This window comes from Somniosus microcephalus, chromosome 2 (assembly GCF_052327205.1).
Source record: "Somniosus microcephalus isolate GS21.2 chromosome 2, FLI_Smic_1.0, whole genome shotgun sequence".
Taxonomy (NCBI): Eukaryota; Metazoa; Chordata; class Chondrichthyes; order Squaliformes; family Somniosidae; genus Somniosus; species Somniosus microcephalus.
Window position 1 is genome coordinate 110455778 of NC_140988.1, and position 14309 is coordinate 110470086.

Here is a 14309-nt window from a genome sequence, read left to right on the forward strand (position 1 = left end):
GCATCGGGGCGCTAACAGGGCGTTGTACACTCATTGACGTCACAGCCTGAGTGGCGCTAGAGGGCCATGCGCTAAGTGTTAGCGCCGGCACTAAATGCCGACTGAATTTCGCGGGCGACGTTAGAATCGCCGCGCCTGGGCACTAACAGGCGGCGTTAAGGTAGCGAATTTCTAGCCCTGTATGTTTTCAAGTCAGAATGTTTTGACTTTTATCACAAATTTAAGTCAATCTCCAGAAGCAGTCTAATAATTTCACCAATATTATCATGACTGTGATCCACATGTTACTGAATAAAGAATAAACATTTGGTGCCCAGAATAAGTTTGTTAGGCCTTCTTGATTAAAGTTTATGGCCTAGAATTTGGATATGGCCCGAAAATGGACGGTGTCATGGGCCAGCACTATTTAGCTGCACAAAATTTGTGCTGCCTGCTCATTTACATGATTAGAGTGCTGGGCCAGAATTTTGCCTACCTCAGCGGGTCTGGTGTGGGCGGTCGGCGTGGCAGGTTGCGACCCCACTGCATAGCCATTTGGCTGTGTTATCCAATATTTGCGCTCCACAACTAGCCGCGCCTCCAGCCAAGCTGTTCCAGTACAGCTACAACACTGGCACCTATCCGACAATGTGGAAAACTGCCCAGGTATGTCCTGGCCACAAAAAGCAGGACAAATCCAATCTGGCCAATTACTGTCCCATCAGTCTTCTCTCAATCATCAGCAAAGTGATGGAAGGTGTCGTCGACAGTGCTATCAAGCAGCACTTACTCACCAATAACCTGCTCACTGAGTCTTGACAAAGGGTTTTCACCCGAAACGTTGACTCTATTTTCTCTCCACGGATGTTGCCTAGCTTGCTGAGTTTTTCCAGCATTTTCTGTTGTTATTTTGGATTTCCAGCATCCGCAGTATTTTGCTAACCTGCTCACTGATGCCCAGTTTGGGTTCTGCCAAGACCACTCGGCTCCCGACCTCATTACAGCCTTAGTCCAAACATGGACAAAGGTGCTGAATCCCAGAGGTGAGGTGAGAGTGACTGCCCTTGACATCAAGGCAGCATTTGACCGAGTGTGGCATCAAGGAGCCCTAGTAAAACTGAAGTCAATGTGAATCGGGGGGAAAACACTCCACTGGCTGGAGTCATACCTAGCACAAAGGAGGATGGTTGTGGTGGTTGAAGGTCAATCATCACAGCCCCAGGACATCATGGCAGCAGTTCCTCAGGGCAGTGTCCTAGGCCCAACCATCTTCAGCTGCTTCATCAGTGAACTTCCCTCCAACATAAGGTCAGAAATGGGGGTGTTCGCTGATGACTGCACAGTGTTCAGTGCCATTCACAACTCCTCAGATAATGAAGCAGTCCATGCCCGCATGCATCAAGACCTGGACGACGTTCAGGCTTGGGCTGATAAGTGGCAGGTAACATTCGCTCCACAGAAGTGCCAGGCAATGACTATCTCCAACAAGCGAGAGTCTAACCACCGCCCCTTGACATTCAACGGCATTACCATCGCCGAATCTCCCACCATCAACATCCTGGGGTGGTCACCATTGACTAGAAACTTAACTGGACCAGCCACATAAATACTGTGGCAACAAGAGCAGGTCAGAGGCTAGGTAGTCTGCGGCGAGTGTCTCACCTCCTGACTCCCCAAAGCCTTTCCATCAGCTACAAGGCACAAGTAAGGAGTGTGATGGAATACTCTCCACTTGCCTGGATGAGTGCAGCTCCAACAACACTCAAGAAGCTCGACACCATCCAGGACAAAGCAGCCCACTTGATTGGCACCCCATCCACCACCTTAAACATTCACTCCCTTCACCACCGGCATACCGTGGCTGCAGTGTGTACCATCTACAAGATGCACTGCAGCAACTCGCTAAGATTTCTTCGGCAGCACCTCCCACACCCGTGACCTCTTCCACCTAGAAAGACAGGGGCAGCAGGCGCATGGGAACACCACCACCTCCAAGTTCCCCTCCAAGTCACACACCATCCTGACTTAGAAGTATATCGCCAATCCTTCATTGTCGCTGGGTCAAAATCCTCAAACTCCCTCCGTAACAGCACTGTGGGAGTACCTTCACCACACGGACTGCAGCAATTCAAGAAAGCGGCTCACCACCACTTTCTCAAGGGCAATTAGGGATGGGCAATAAATGCTGGCCTTGCCAGCGATGCCCACATCCCATAAATGAATGTTTTTTTTAAATGTATGTGACGTTTCTGTTAATGTGGTGTCAAGCATAACACCGCAATGGTGATGAGTGTGAAAGGAATGGCTTGGTCATTGTAGGGATGCTTTATGGTGTTGGTGTGGGGTGCTGCCAACCTGGCACATCATGTGGCAGCCATATGGGTGTACAGCGTAAAGTTAACTAAATCTGGCCATGATGAGGCCATCCCTGGCCTTCCGGGCAGCAATGTGCTCGTGTGCTGATGCCCTCTATCCTGTACAGCATCGGTGATTGCAGAGAAGGTTTGTGTTGTTGTTGGTGCTGCTGGTGTTGGGGCTGACCATGGTCCGATTCTGAGGACCAAGGTGAGACAGTATAAAATGCACCCATGTTGATGGAATAGATTGCAGGTGAAGTACAGATGACAGAAGCATTCTGTCAACGGTGAGAGAGTTCTTCCAATGAGGTGAGACTGGATGGAGACTTTGCTGGAAACACTTGCAGCCTGCAGAATCTGTGCTGGATATGGACTGAGTAACAGCTTCTGCCTGAGGAAAGTGATCATTTGTCAGGTGGGAGCTTTTACAGTACATTTGATGCTGTCAAGTAATCAGCTGGAGCAATGGCCACGGAGCTCCAGCCTCAGGTTGACAGATGTGCTTTCCGAACAGCGTGGTTCCCGTGGCCATGCAGTTCAATTCAAAAAGTAAGTTAAAAAAGCCTGTTAAGGGTCTGACAACTAGCTGTTAATCATCTCAATCGGCTTGTCTGCTGCTGCTGGTTGGGTTGGCTCCGCGATGACAGACGTGCCTGGGGGAAAGGCGCGTGGGGACAGGATGACAGTGGGTTGCCGACCCGCTGTCAAAAGTAACAACTTTCTCACCCGACCCACCACCGATCGTGCCTTCTACCACCACAGAAAATTCCGGCCCTGATCTCAGTGCTAGACGCGTTACTAGTTGCCTTAGCACTCAACAGGTGGGCCAATATTGGGTGCGATCTAATTGCCGGTAATGTTGGGACTAGGCTCTCCCCACTACTTAAAGGGGAGGTGCTTTGATGCAGCACTACCTCATTGTTATTGGAGTTTGAAGACACGGCTCAGCAACAACACAGGGAACGAGCCAAAGGTTCTCGGATGCTGCTTTCGAGGCATTGGTAGTGGCAGTGGAGAGAAGGCAGGGTGTCCTGTTCCCGCAGTGTGGCAGGAAGCTATCAAGGCACACTTGCAGAAGGCTCTGGCCAGAGACAGCTGCGTACGTCGCAGTGCCAAAATAAGGTTTAATGACCTCACACGACAGGTCAAGGTGAGTGAAGGCTTCAGCCACATTATGAAATACCACATCCCACCATCTGCATCACAAGCCTCACACAATGCTCAATGCACTACACCCCAATCACTCACCTATCAACAATCTTTACCTATCACCACTCATACCTCACAATCATTGCTTCACCGCACCATGGGGAAGTCCGCTATCCTGGCAAAGCCACATGCGTGCTCCTGTTTCTATGTTCAGAGAGAAGTCAACATAGCTCCTTCTCCTGGTGTAGTGAGCCTCTGTGACCTCCCGGATGCAGCGATGGACGGCGAGCTGGGAGACGTTAGCTATGTCTCCTGCTTCAGACTGGAAGGATCTGCTGGCAAAGAAATTGAGAGCCATGCTGACCTTGAAGGCCACTGGGAGAGCTGTGGTCGCCCTTCTCTGAGGCTGCAGGTCTGATTGCAGGAGGTGGCAGAGTTCTGTGATGACCTACTTGGTGACGTGGAGCCTCCTAATACACGGCACCTCGCTTAAGTGGAGATAAGAGAAGTGCTCTCTGAAGATCCTAGGTGGGTAAGACCTCCTGTTGAGAGCCCTCCTCCTCCTCTCTCTGCGCGCATCTTCTCGTCTTCTTCACTGCTTACGCTCCCTTTCCCTAAGATACTCGAGTGCGAGGGGGGCTGCCAATAGAGCCCCCATGACTGGGAGCAAGTGTTGTGAGCAAAAGTCTTTAAATAATAATGAAGGCGTTCTCCACTTGCAATAACGCTCCCTGTTACCTTAGGAACTTGCAATAAGTTTATAAAGCTGCTAGAGTTGCAGAAAGTTACATAGAGCCAGTCAAACTGAAAAAGCATGTCAGCTGCAAGTTGTTGCTGATGATCCCTTTAAATAACGCTGCTGTAGGCTCCTTCCTGCTTGTGAATGCTTGATCAGCTGGCCGGAATTAACACAGGCCGGTAAGTGGAGCGGCGAACACAAAAATGGCATATCGGGCGTCAGGTGAGCATTGCACACTGACATCACGATCTGCATAATCTACATATTCCCAGCGAGCGCAAAGATCGGCAGCACTGCCAGCCATCCAAAAATGGCCACCGTGCAACCCGCCGGCAACAAGCGGAAGTGAGGCAACCGCCATTTTTTTCCAAAATGGGCCTTAACGGCCAGCGTTAAAACCTCCAATTTCTAGACCTTGATGTTTGATGGCACGAATGTGATCATTGACATGACCACACATGTCTTTCTATTCCAACTTATTCAAGTGTCTTTTGAGTTACATTAGAAAGAGACAGTGCCCCTACAACAGTTGCAAACTGAACTTAATTACTAGCCATGTGAAAAGATACTATACCTTCAGTAAAACAATTCATTTAACTAAAAGTAGCGCCCCGGCAAAGTTAGTGCCCCGAAGGGGGCGCAACCGAATTTTTCCCCCATCAGCCCTGAAATTACACTATGTGATACTAGTATACAAAGCTTAACACCTTTAGCTTTAATCTGTCTTCCAGATATTTTAACGGTAGTGTTAACCCATTTATTTTAAATGAGTCAATGCCTTTGCTAAAGTAGAAGAATTTCAGATAAATCCATTAAGCATACATTAGCATTCCTGTAATTTTAGGGCAAAGGGTTTGTTTAAAACTGTAAGTAATACACAATCGCCATTAATTTCCACCGGGGTTCTCCCGATTGTCCACTGGAACCTTGTAGAAGTGGCATAAACAAGCAAAGTTCCGGTGGGAGATAAGGGAGCCCCTGCAGAAATTCTACCCCAGAATGTTTCCTTGTGTACGTCTGTAATTTAAAAATTCCAGTAAATGGTGAAATTGCTCTGATACTTTGCTAAATAACAGAAAAATCTGGTCTTAAAAATACATAACACCATGATGTCATCATTTGAGTGACATCCACAACTCCTGGCACCATTTTAGATGCTGGGAGCTTAGTATAAAATTCAAAAGGAGCTCAAAAATACAATTTTGCTTTGTCTATACTGGATGTGTTCCTCCTTTATAATGAATGGAACTCTGTAACTATGTTGCAATATTTAATTTTCAATGGGTATATTAACTATAGAGACACATGCTGCGAATTTCCTCGGAGCTGTTCCCACTCTGCCGCTATAACTTCACCAGAAATGCGGTGAAATCCTGTTTATATGCATAAACAAAGCTTCCGCCACACTTCCAGCAAATTTATGGGAGTGGCAGCTCCAAGGAAATTCCCGGCTGTGATTTGTATAGTCAAGTATGAAATTATGTTTGTGATATATACCCAAATGACTCTTGGCCATTCATTTCAATGAGTTTTTCTTTTGAAATATACACTAAACTTTCCTGAAGGGGACAGCAGAGCTCTAATATTTGAAATAGTTATCTGTCTACTTTTGTTCTTCTGTTTTCTTTGTTCCTTGCTCATTATCTCTTGCATCCTTCTTTTGTTCTTCCTCTCTTAGGCCAAGCTAAATGATGAGATTCTTGACTACAAGGATTTGGCCGCTCTGCCCAAAGTTAAGGCCATTTACAATATTGATCGTCCTGACATGATCTCCTATACACCGTATATCAATTACTCCACTATTGACAGGCATAGCATGGGGGAGGTACTGAACAACTCAGCCGTCCTCAAAAGTTCTTGAATTTGAATATTATTTAAAAGATGAGGTCTGGATTTTTATACTGGACAGCTTGGTGTCACTTATTTTGGAGAATAATTCACGATAATGCTTACCAGTAGATAAAGTGGTTTGAAGATGATTTACCACAGAAAGGGCTAAATGAAGTAATAGGGGACAGCAAAGATATCTGTTTGTCTCATGAGTTTTTAAAATATAAATATATCAATGGAGGTAAGGACGAATTCACCTCAAGTCTGTTAACTTTTTTTAAAGTACCAGTTTCTCTTTTCTTCAAAAGAATCTAGGCACCATGTTAAAATGAATTCTGTGGGGATTGGCATGATGAACCTTACTTATTGCAACCTGGCCCCTGCTTTGTATGTTGGTTATATTTCTGCCCGAACACTGACCAGTGATGAATTGAATATTTTGCTCTGAAAGTTACCAGCAACAGTGTAAAGTAGGCCACACGTTAGGTAACTAAATTTACCACTGCATTCCTTTTCACTGCTTGTCCAGAGAAAAATCCAGGCCAAAGTGTCTCTTTGTTCTACCCAAGTGCTAATTACCTAAAATTAGTTCTGTATTATGTACCTTTTGAATTATTACTCTTTTAGCTCATCATTCCACATGGTACAAATTGTCCTCCTTGTATGTGGATGAGATGCTGTTTGCTATTTGTGTAAATATTGCATAAGCAAACAGTTAGATTTGAAGCTACTTTTCATATTTCCACACTGGCTGCAAGTTCTAGGAAGCCATTCCTTGACTAGTTGGAAAGGCATATCAGCTTAAATCAGGGCAGGACTTCAGTACCTACAAAACTCATATACTTGCTTTCACCATGGCCTCAAAATGTAGCTATATTTTTGTGTGATAAGATTTATTTATAGTGAGATTTATCTGTAAATAGTGGGCCATTCTTTTTCTCTATCAATATAACAATTTAAAAAATGGACTTTTGTCAAAACAGGAATTCTTTAACTGTAAGAGAAAGTATTTCTACTACAAATAAGTAATGATCAAAGGTATTTTTGTAATAAATGGAATGCAAAATTAAGCATAGACATCTGTCCAATTACTGCATATATAGTATCTGATATGCCTACAATACTTATTAATGCAGAGCTAACAATACAATCATGTAAAATATAGTACGATGTACAGATATACAGAAACTTGAATTTTGCTTATGAGCACAGTGGCCAACAACTTTTGCACACTATGTATATACAAATAAATCATGCGCTCTTTTAATTATTATTTTAGGTTTTTTTTCATTGAATATCGGACAACTATGGGAACTCTGGTAGCCTTTTTCCTAAATTTATATAGGATATCTTACACAATATGACGAGTCTGGTGACACTTTTAGAATCCCACCTATTAATACCAAACAACTCTTCATATCTTTAAAATATTGAAAACTGTAAAGTTTGCTTTTTTTCAGTGTCTACTGTTTTCTGTGAAGAACATTTTCATTTGCAACACACAATCCAGCTTGAAGTTCATGGCATTTCTGAGGCTCGGACATAGATATATGGGTGAATTTTAACCCCCCCGCCCCCCCCCCCCCCCCACCGCCACACCATGACGGGCAGGAGAGGGTCGGGGGAAGTCAAAAATTAAGTAACGCAACCCCAACCCGCCGTGTATGTGCCTGCTACCATTTTTGCAGCGGTGGGTTGCGTTCTGTGCCTGTGTCCTGCTCTCGAGAGGCAGGACACCTCATAATATTTAAATTAGGCTTCCTCAATGCAGTTGGGTGGCTGATTTAAATTGAACGCTGGTCGGTTGGGTTTCCCAGGGCTCGGGAAACCCGGCAGCTAAATGGAGACAGGAGCAGACGGATCAAGCAGGTAAGTGCTTTTTATAGCACTGCTTTTGAGCCATGAGGAACAGGGGTGCTCGCTGCAGCTCCTGAAGCAAATCTTCTGCCCCCCCAAACGCACGATCCCTCCCAGTTCCTCCTCCTTCTTGATTGCCAGTTTGAACCCCCTCTTCGGGCAGGGAAGTGGAACTGAGCCCAAGATCAGATCAGCCATGATCCCATTAAATGGCGGAGCAGGCTCGAGGGGCCAAATAGCCTACTCCTGCTCCTATTTCTTATGTTCTCTCCCGGTCACCACCCCACCAACCCCCGGGCTCCCCCAGTTGCCGTGGACCATTCCCAATGGTCCCTGGCTGCGCCCTTCTACCGTTGGCTTTCCCGCCCGGCAGCTGGCCAGCCTGTTAATCTGGTTGGCTGCCGGGCAAGAAACAGAATAAAAAAAGTGATAATGAGGTCCTGCCGCTAAATTCAGCAGGATCTCCGCATTCCTGGGATTTCCAGGTTTCCCCCGTAACCACGCTCCCTCTCCCACCTCCCCGTTAATATCGGGTCCATGATGTTCATCAACTGATGTTAGCTCCCACCACCCTATGCTACTAATTAAAGCAGTAAGTAGTGGGGACAGCTGGAAGCTGAAACTAGGTGATGGAACATAATATTTCTGCAACCAGCCTACAAAGATCATAAAGATATGTACAGATGAGGGAGACCATTTGATCCATCTGGGTTATCCTTGAAAACATTGAGAACATCATGGCCTGATTCAGAGTCCTTATACCATGGTAAATTGATGAGCAGTTTTAACTTGGAAATAAATATGTATATATTTTTAAAATACAGAGCATTTGAATACTCAAGCTTGAGACCATTGTCTTGGGGTATTCCTTTCAAATTGTACAGAACTTAGTTTAGTCATTCATCTTTCTTTCCTTAGACCAGGTTCCTTTTTTTATTGATTACCTTTCGTTTTAAGACAGAGAGCAGTTTGCGCAAGATCAATTCTTTGTTCTATTTCAATACAAATTGTTTCATCACAATTGTTTTGGATCTGGCAAAAAGCAAGCTGTTGTATTATTTCATCTGTATACCGCTGGTACAGTACTGCATTCCTGCAGATAATGTGTGTGTTTACCTTAAATCTAGCAATAGTTTCTAAGAGTTAATAAAATGTATTTCTTCCTTTCTATTTCCAGTCACCTCGGCTGCTGTACCCAACACCAACTGAGGTAATTATTAGATTCCTCCTTTCTATGCCATTTTTTGTGCTCATAAAAATGAGAACTATTAGTGCTGGGAAATGAAACATGCTCCCATTTCAGACACCCAGGTTATAAAATACACATTCTTTCTGCTTTACTCCTGCTGTAGCTTTAGCAGGAAGACTCCAGAACAGTTGGAAACTAGGCTGGGACTTGGATACACTGAGTTCTGACCTACTCCCAAAGTTTCCTTTTAGAACAGAGCTACATCTGTCCCAAACATGCTCATCAACGTAAGGAGGTGCTAGGATTGGGGGGAACAGGGATTCCAAATGTTGGAGTCCTCTCACCCTAGACCTTTATTTGCCCCTGGCGTATGGCCAGCAGAGGTATGCCTTGTGTACTGGCCAACTCATAAGTGGATGTGGGAACTAGCTGGGTGTTCAAGTCACGATCAAGGCATGGATCCCTGAAGATTTGTGCACAAATTTTAAATACATTTTTTAAAGCAGCTCCCTTTGTAAGGGGGCACCCACATGATCCTATGGGGGCGGGGTGGTAGCACCCCCTCTAGTCCAGCAATCTACAGCCAGAATTTCTATCTTTCCTGCACCCCTGGTGGCACAGGCACCCACTAATGGTAGGGAAATGAAGGGACCTTCCCCCGACCCCACAAACTTTGATGGGGCCAGTGGCGGAGATCCGAGTCGAGGGCACCTTGGCATTTAACGCTAATTTTTGGAGCTCCAGTGTCAAAATGAAGCACTCATTGATCAGGTATACTAAGGGATAGATGCAAAGGGAAGCTTTCCCATTCAGTCCCAACCTTAGAAAAGCAACTTCACCAGTGTTACATTTTCCAGTGCTCACACCAGATTTCCTTGTGGTTTGTATGAATGAGAGTGTGTGGCAGGAAGCCTGTTCTATTGCAGAGGGGGGAGTTGTTAGAGCATGATTTATAGGGTAAGTCCATGTTTTGTGATTTTTTTTTTTCATTTGTGAATTTTTATGTTAAGTGATAAATTTTATTTTCAGGGCTTGTAGTGGGGGTGGGTGAGAAACTGTCATGGCAGTTATAAATCAGATTCTGGAATGTCATTGGGGTGAAATTTGAAAATAAGGAAAATGTTTTGGCATAATTTACTTGAGAAAAATTAAAATAGAAAACAACCAATTAGAGTCTATGTGGGGAATTTTTGCGCTGGGAGCGGGGCGGGAGAGGTTGGGGGGAGGGGCGGTCTACATCTGACTTCCAGAATTCCTGACCAATTAGGTTGAGCGGGCGTGATGACAACCTGTATGAGTTGATTTCAACTCCAGTATTTAAACTGCAAAGATGACAGTTGATGGATCCTAGCGGTGGGAAAACAAAAGAAGGAACTGTCAGAATGGAGTCCCAACATTCCAAGGCTGTGCCTCGTTTTAGTGACACTTCCCTAAATGTGCTGCTGGGGGCTGTAAGGGCCCGTAGGGAAATACTCTTCCCTACTGATGCAGGGAAGAAGCCTGCCAGTGAAACCAAGAAGGTGTGGCTGCAGGTGCTCATGAGGTGAGCAGCAGGAGTGTCGCACTCCTGGATTCAGTGTCGAAAGCTGTTTAATGACCTAAGCAGGACAGGAAAGGTGAGTACAGTGACATATTCAACTACATCCTGATGTACGTATCAAGCCAACCCCCTGACTCTGCCTTCTCAAGCCTACTCCAGCACATCACTCCTCACACCAACTCACCTTGCAATGCACCCGTCTCTCTCTGTCTGTGCACTTCCTCACATCCCCGTTTGTCCATCCACACGTGCCCTCATTTTTATGCAATGTTATACCTCTCCCTCACAGTCACCCTCAACAAATGCTGTCCATCCATCTGTTCAGCATATTCCATTACTGTCAATAATAGGTCTCTTCTTTCCTCCTGACAGGAGAAGAGAGCACAGAACACCAGGGAGAGGCAGAGAACCGGAGGTGGCCCTCCATCAATCTCACAACTGACAGCTGCAGAGAAGGAGGCGCTGGACAACAGCGGAGCCTCGGCGTGCTTGGCCATTGGAGATGGGAGCCTTCCAGCTACCTGGTGACAGAATTAAATATCACACGGCCACAGGACATACAACACTTATGTTGACTTGATGTCAGCAGCGAGTGAAATATGATCATGTGCATAATGATTACTTAAAACACTCTTACCATGACAGTTCTAATTCATGGGAGGGAATTTTAACCTAAAAAAAAGGTGGGTTTGGAGCGTGGGGGTAGTTAAATTGTTAAAAATCGGATTCCCGAGATGAACCCGCCCACTTCCGGTTTTAACGGAGGTGGGACGGGAAGCAGGATGGGGGCAGACAGCCAACCCGCTGCCAGGAGGCGGGACGTCAATTTAAGGACGTCAATGAGGCTGGAGTCTTTTTTAACCTCCATTTTGTTTTTAACTGCATCTGGTCAGGTTTTACACACTTCGTAAAACCTGGCAGTTACAGCAAGGCGAGGACTGCTGCATCCAGGAGGTACATGCCTTTACACCTACCTCCTGGATCCAGGGTCCCTACCTAACGCAGACCCGCGTGATCGGAGACCGCCTCCGATCGCCTTCCCAAAGCCCCCCCACTCCCAACAATCATCCTGAGGCCGACCACGAACCTCTGGTGGCCGGCCCCAAATGTTCTTCCCGGCACCCCCACGATCGCCCTGAGGCCGGCCCTAAAGTGATCTCCCACCCCCACCCCACCCTGGGTCCCACGATGCACGATGTCCCCGATCTCTCGCCCCCCCACCGACTCCCGGTCTCACGATGTCCCTGATCTTCTCCCCACACCACCTTTCCCCGCCCAACTGGGTCCTATGATGTCCCTGAACTTTCATTGACACCCTGCCCCCCCAACCACCACCGGCCCCCACCCGGTCCCTCCCTCCCTTCTCTGTGCGACCTAGTGCCACAGGCCTACCCGCCACCAGATAGCCTCTCCATCTGGCTGGCTACGGGTGGGAAACCAAGGCTTTGCAGGCAAATCAGGTCCTGCCGTTAAAAATTGGCAGGGCCTGTGAGAAACCCGGCCTCCTAGGTTTCCCGACCGCCTCATAGCTCCCCCACCCCCAACCCGCCTTCCTCCTTAAAATCCAGCCCCATGTCTTTAATCTCCAACAGGGCCTTCAAGTGTCCCACAGGAGGTGGTGCAGGAGGATGACGACTCCTTCTCAGAGGAGGTCACTCACTCTGAGGATGCACCGACATAGGACTCATGCAGACCATGCACCAACTCAGATACTCACACTTCGGTGGGACCGGTAAGGAAGTTAGTTGCGTTTTCACCTGGTGACTCACACTTCACAAGTGAGCAAGAGCAGATGTTGGAGACTGGAACAGCAGTGGAGAGTCCGCTTCGGAGGCCGTAGGACGCTCCAAACTCTGCCCAGCTGGACGCAGATGTTGTACCCTGGGGGCCGTCGGCGAAGAGGATACTTATTGAACAGCAGCAAAAAATGTGCGATTCACTGGCAGGCTTTCCAGCTGTACTGTGCATGCTTGCAGAGAGATTGGAGGAGTCCGTCTCAAGCATGAGTGGCATGATGTCGCAGACATTTGTGATGATGTCTTCATCCATGGAAAGAGTGGCCACCTGCATGGAGCATCAAACGCGGCAATCACACGAATGCATGCAGGCCCTCACCAATGGCTTGCACACTATGAATGCCACCTTAAGTAGAATGAATAATACCTGAGCCTTGGACGTTCATCGCCCAACTGATCTGCAGCAAAGTGTTCTCCAGCTCATTGTTAGCAGGGAAGTGCGGCTGGACCATGAGAGGGATGATGGCGAAAGGAGACAGGGAAGTGGGGACTCGGCTCAAAGCGCTTCCACTTCTCACCCATTGCTCCACCCCATAGTCAGTACCAGACGTGCTGCCTCGTGTCCCGATGTCCGAGTCTGCCCATGCACAGGCGCAAGTGAAGCAGTCTTTGGCGGGGCTCCAAAACCCAGAGGACGTTGGCCAAAAGCATCTCAGCAGTCAGAGCAGGGATCTGAGCAGCCTGCCTCTACCTCTGCTGAAGCCATAGGGGTTGCATCAGGTACAAGTGCTAGGAAAAGGAAGAGTCAAGATTTGTAGTTGCACAAGGGTATGCACGTAGGTGTGTTACACAATGTTAGAATGTTAAGTTTCTGTTTCATTTTTGAGACACAAATATTATTTATAAACACCATTTTTCTGTGTTGCCCATTTTTGGCTGCTGCCTGGCAAGTGGCCTTTTCACTTGTGATGAATGGTAAGATAAGAATTAACACCGAGCAATTGGGGGGCTGTGAAAGGGATGCTTGGTTGTTTGCAGCATTGCTTTGTGTTGGGGGAATGTGGGGTGTCAGGGGAGGCCTGGGTGGTGGCGGGGGAGAGTGGATATTGCATGTGGCTGCCAGATGGATGCACTGGTGGAACCAAACAGAACTCGCAATAATGAGGGCCCCTGCTGGTGTATTGTCCGCGTCACATTCCTCCTCCTCTGAAGAGGCTCTATACTCTGCGCTTTGTTCCTCCTGAAGGTCTAAACCTTGCTGCTGTGCAATGTTGTGCAGAGCACAGCACACCACGACCATTCTGGAGATGCTGGCTGGTGCGTATTGAAGGGCGCCTCCAGATTTGTCGAGGCACCTGAAGCGCATCTTCAGCATGCTGATTGCTTACTCAATGACACATCTGGCTGTCATATGACTTTCATTGTAACGCTCCTGGGCCTCATTGGTTGGGTTCCATCAGCCACGTTTTAAGTAGGTATCCCTTGCCTCCAAGCAGCCAGCTGGTAAGTTCACTTCGCAGTGCGAAGAGATCATGGAGAGTGGACTGGTGCAGGACGAAAGCATCATGGCAGCTGCCTGGGAATCTTGCGCACACCTGCATAAACATCTTTTTGTGGTTGCAAACCAGCTGCACATTGATGGAGTGGAAGTCCTTGTGGTTGATGAATACTCCTGGGTGATCTGAGGGTACCTTCATTGCCACATGCATGCAGTCGAAGATGCCCTGCACCTGTGGGAAGCCAACCAGAGCTGCAAACCCGAGTCCCTGTTCATTCTGATTGGCATCATCGCTGGCAAAGTTGACATAATTGCTGGCCCTGGCAAACAACCCATCAGTCACCTGTCTTAGCATTTGTGGCCACCAATCCTACAAATGTCTCCAGCAGAGCCCTAGAAAGAGCCAGAGGCAAAAAAGTTGAGGGTGGTGGTGAC

General features: G+C 47.1%; 1 protein-coding gene across 6 annotated transcripts in view; it reads left to right on the forward strand.

Annotated features, from left to right (window-relative positions):
- Positions 1–14309, forward strand: part of ablim2 (actin binding LIM protein family, member 2) — a 647794-nt gene that overhangs the window by 368895 nt on the left and 264590 nt on the right. For all 6 annotated transcript variants that reach the window (XM_085961823.1, XM_085961814.1, XM_085961859.1 and 3 more), the window contains exons 10-11: positions 5903–6049; positions 9089–9121. In XM_085961823.1, the coding sequence (XP_085817949.1) occupies positions 5903–6049; positions 9089–9121 (180 nt within the window). The remainder of the gene's footprint in view (positions 1–5902; positions 6050–9088; positions 9122–14309) is intronic.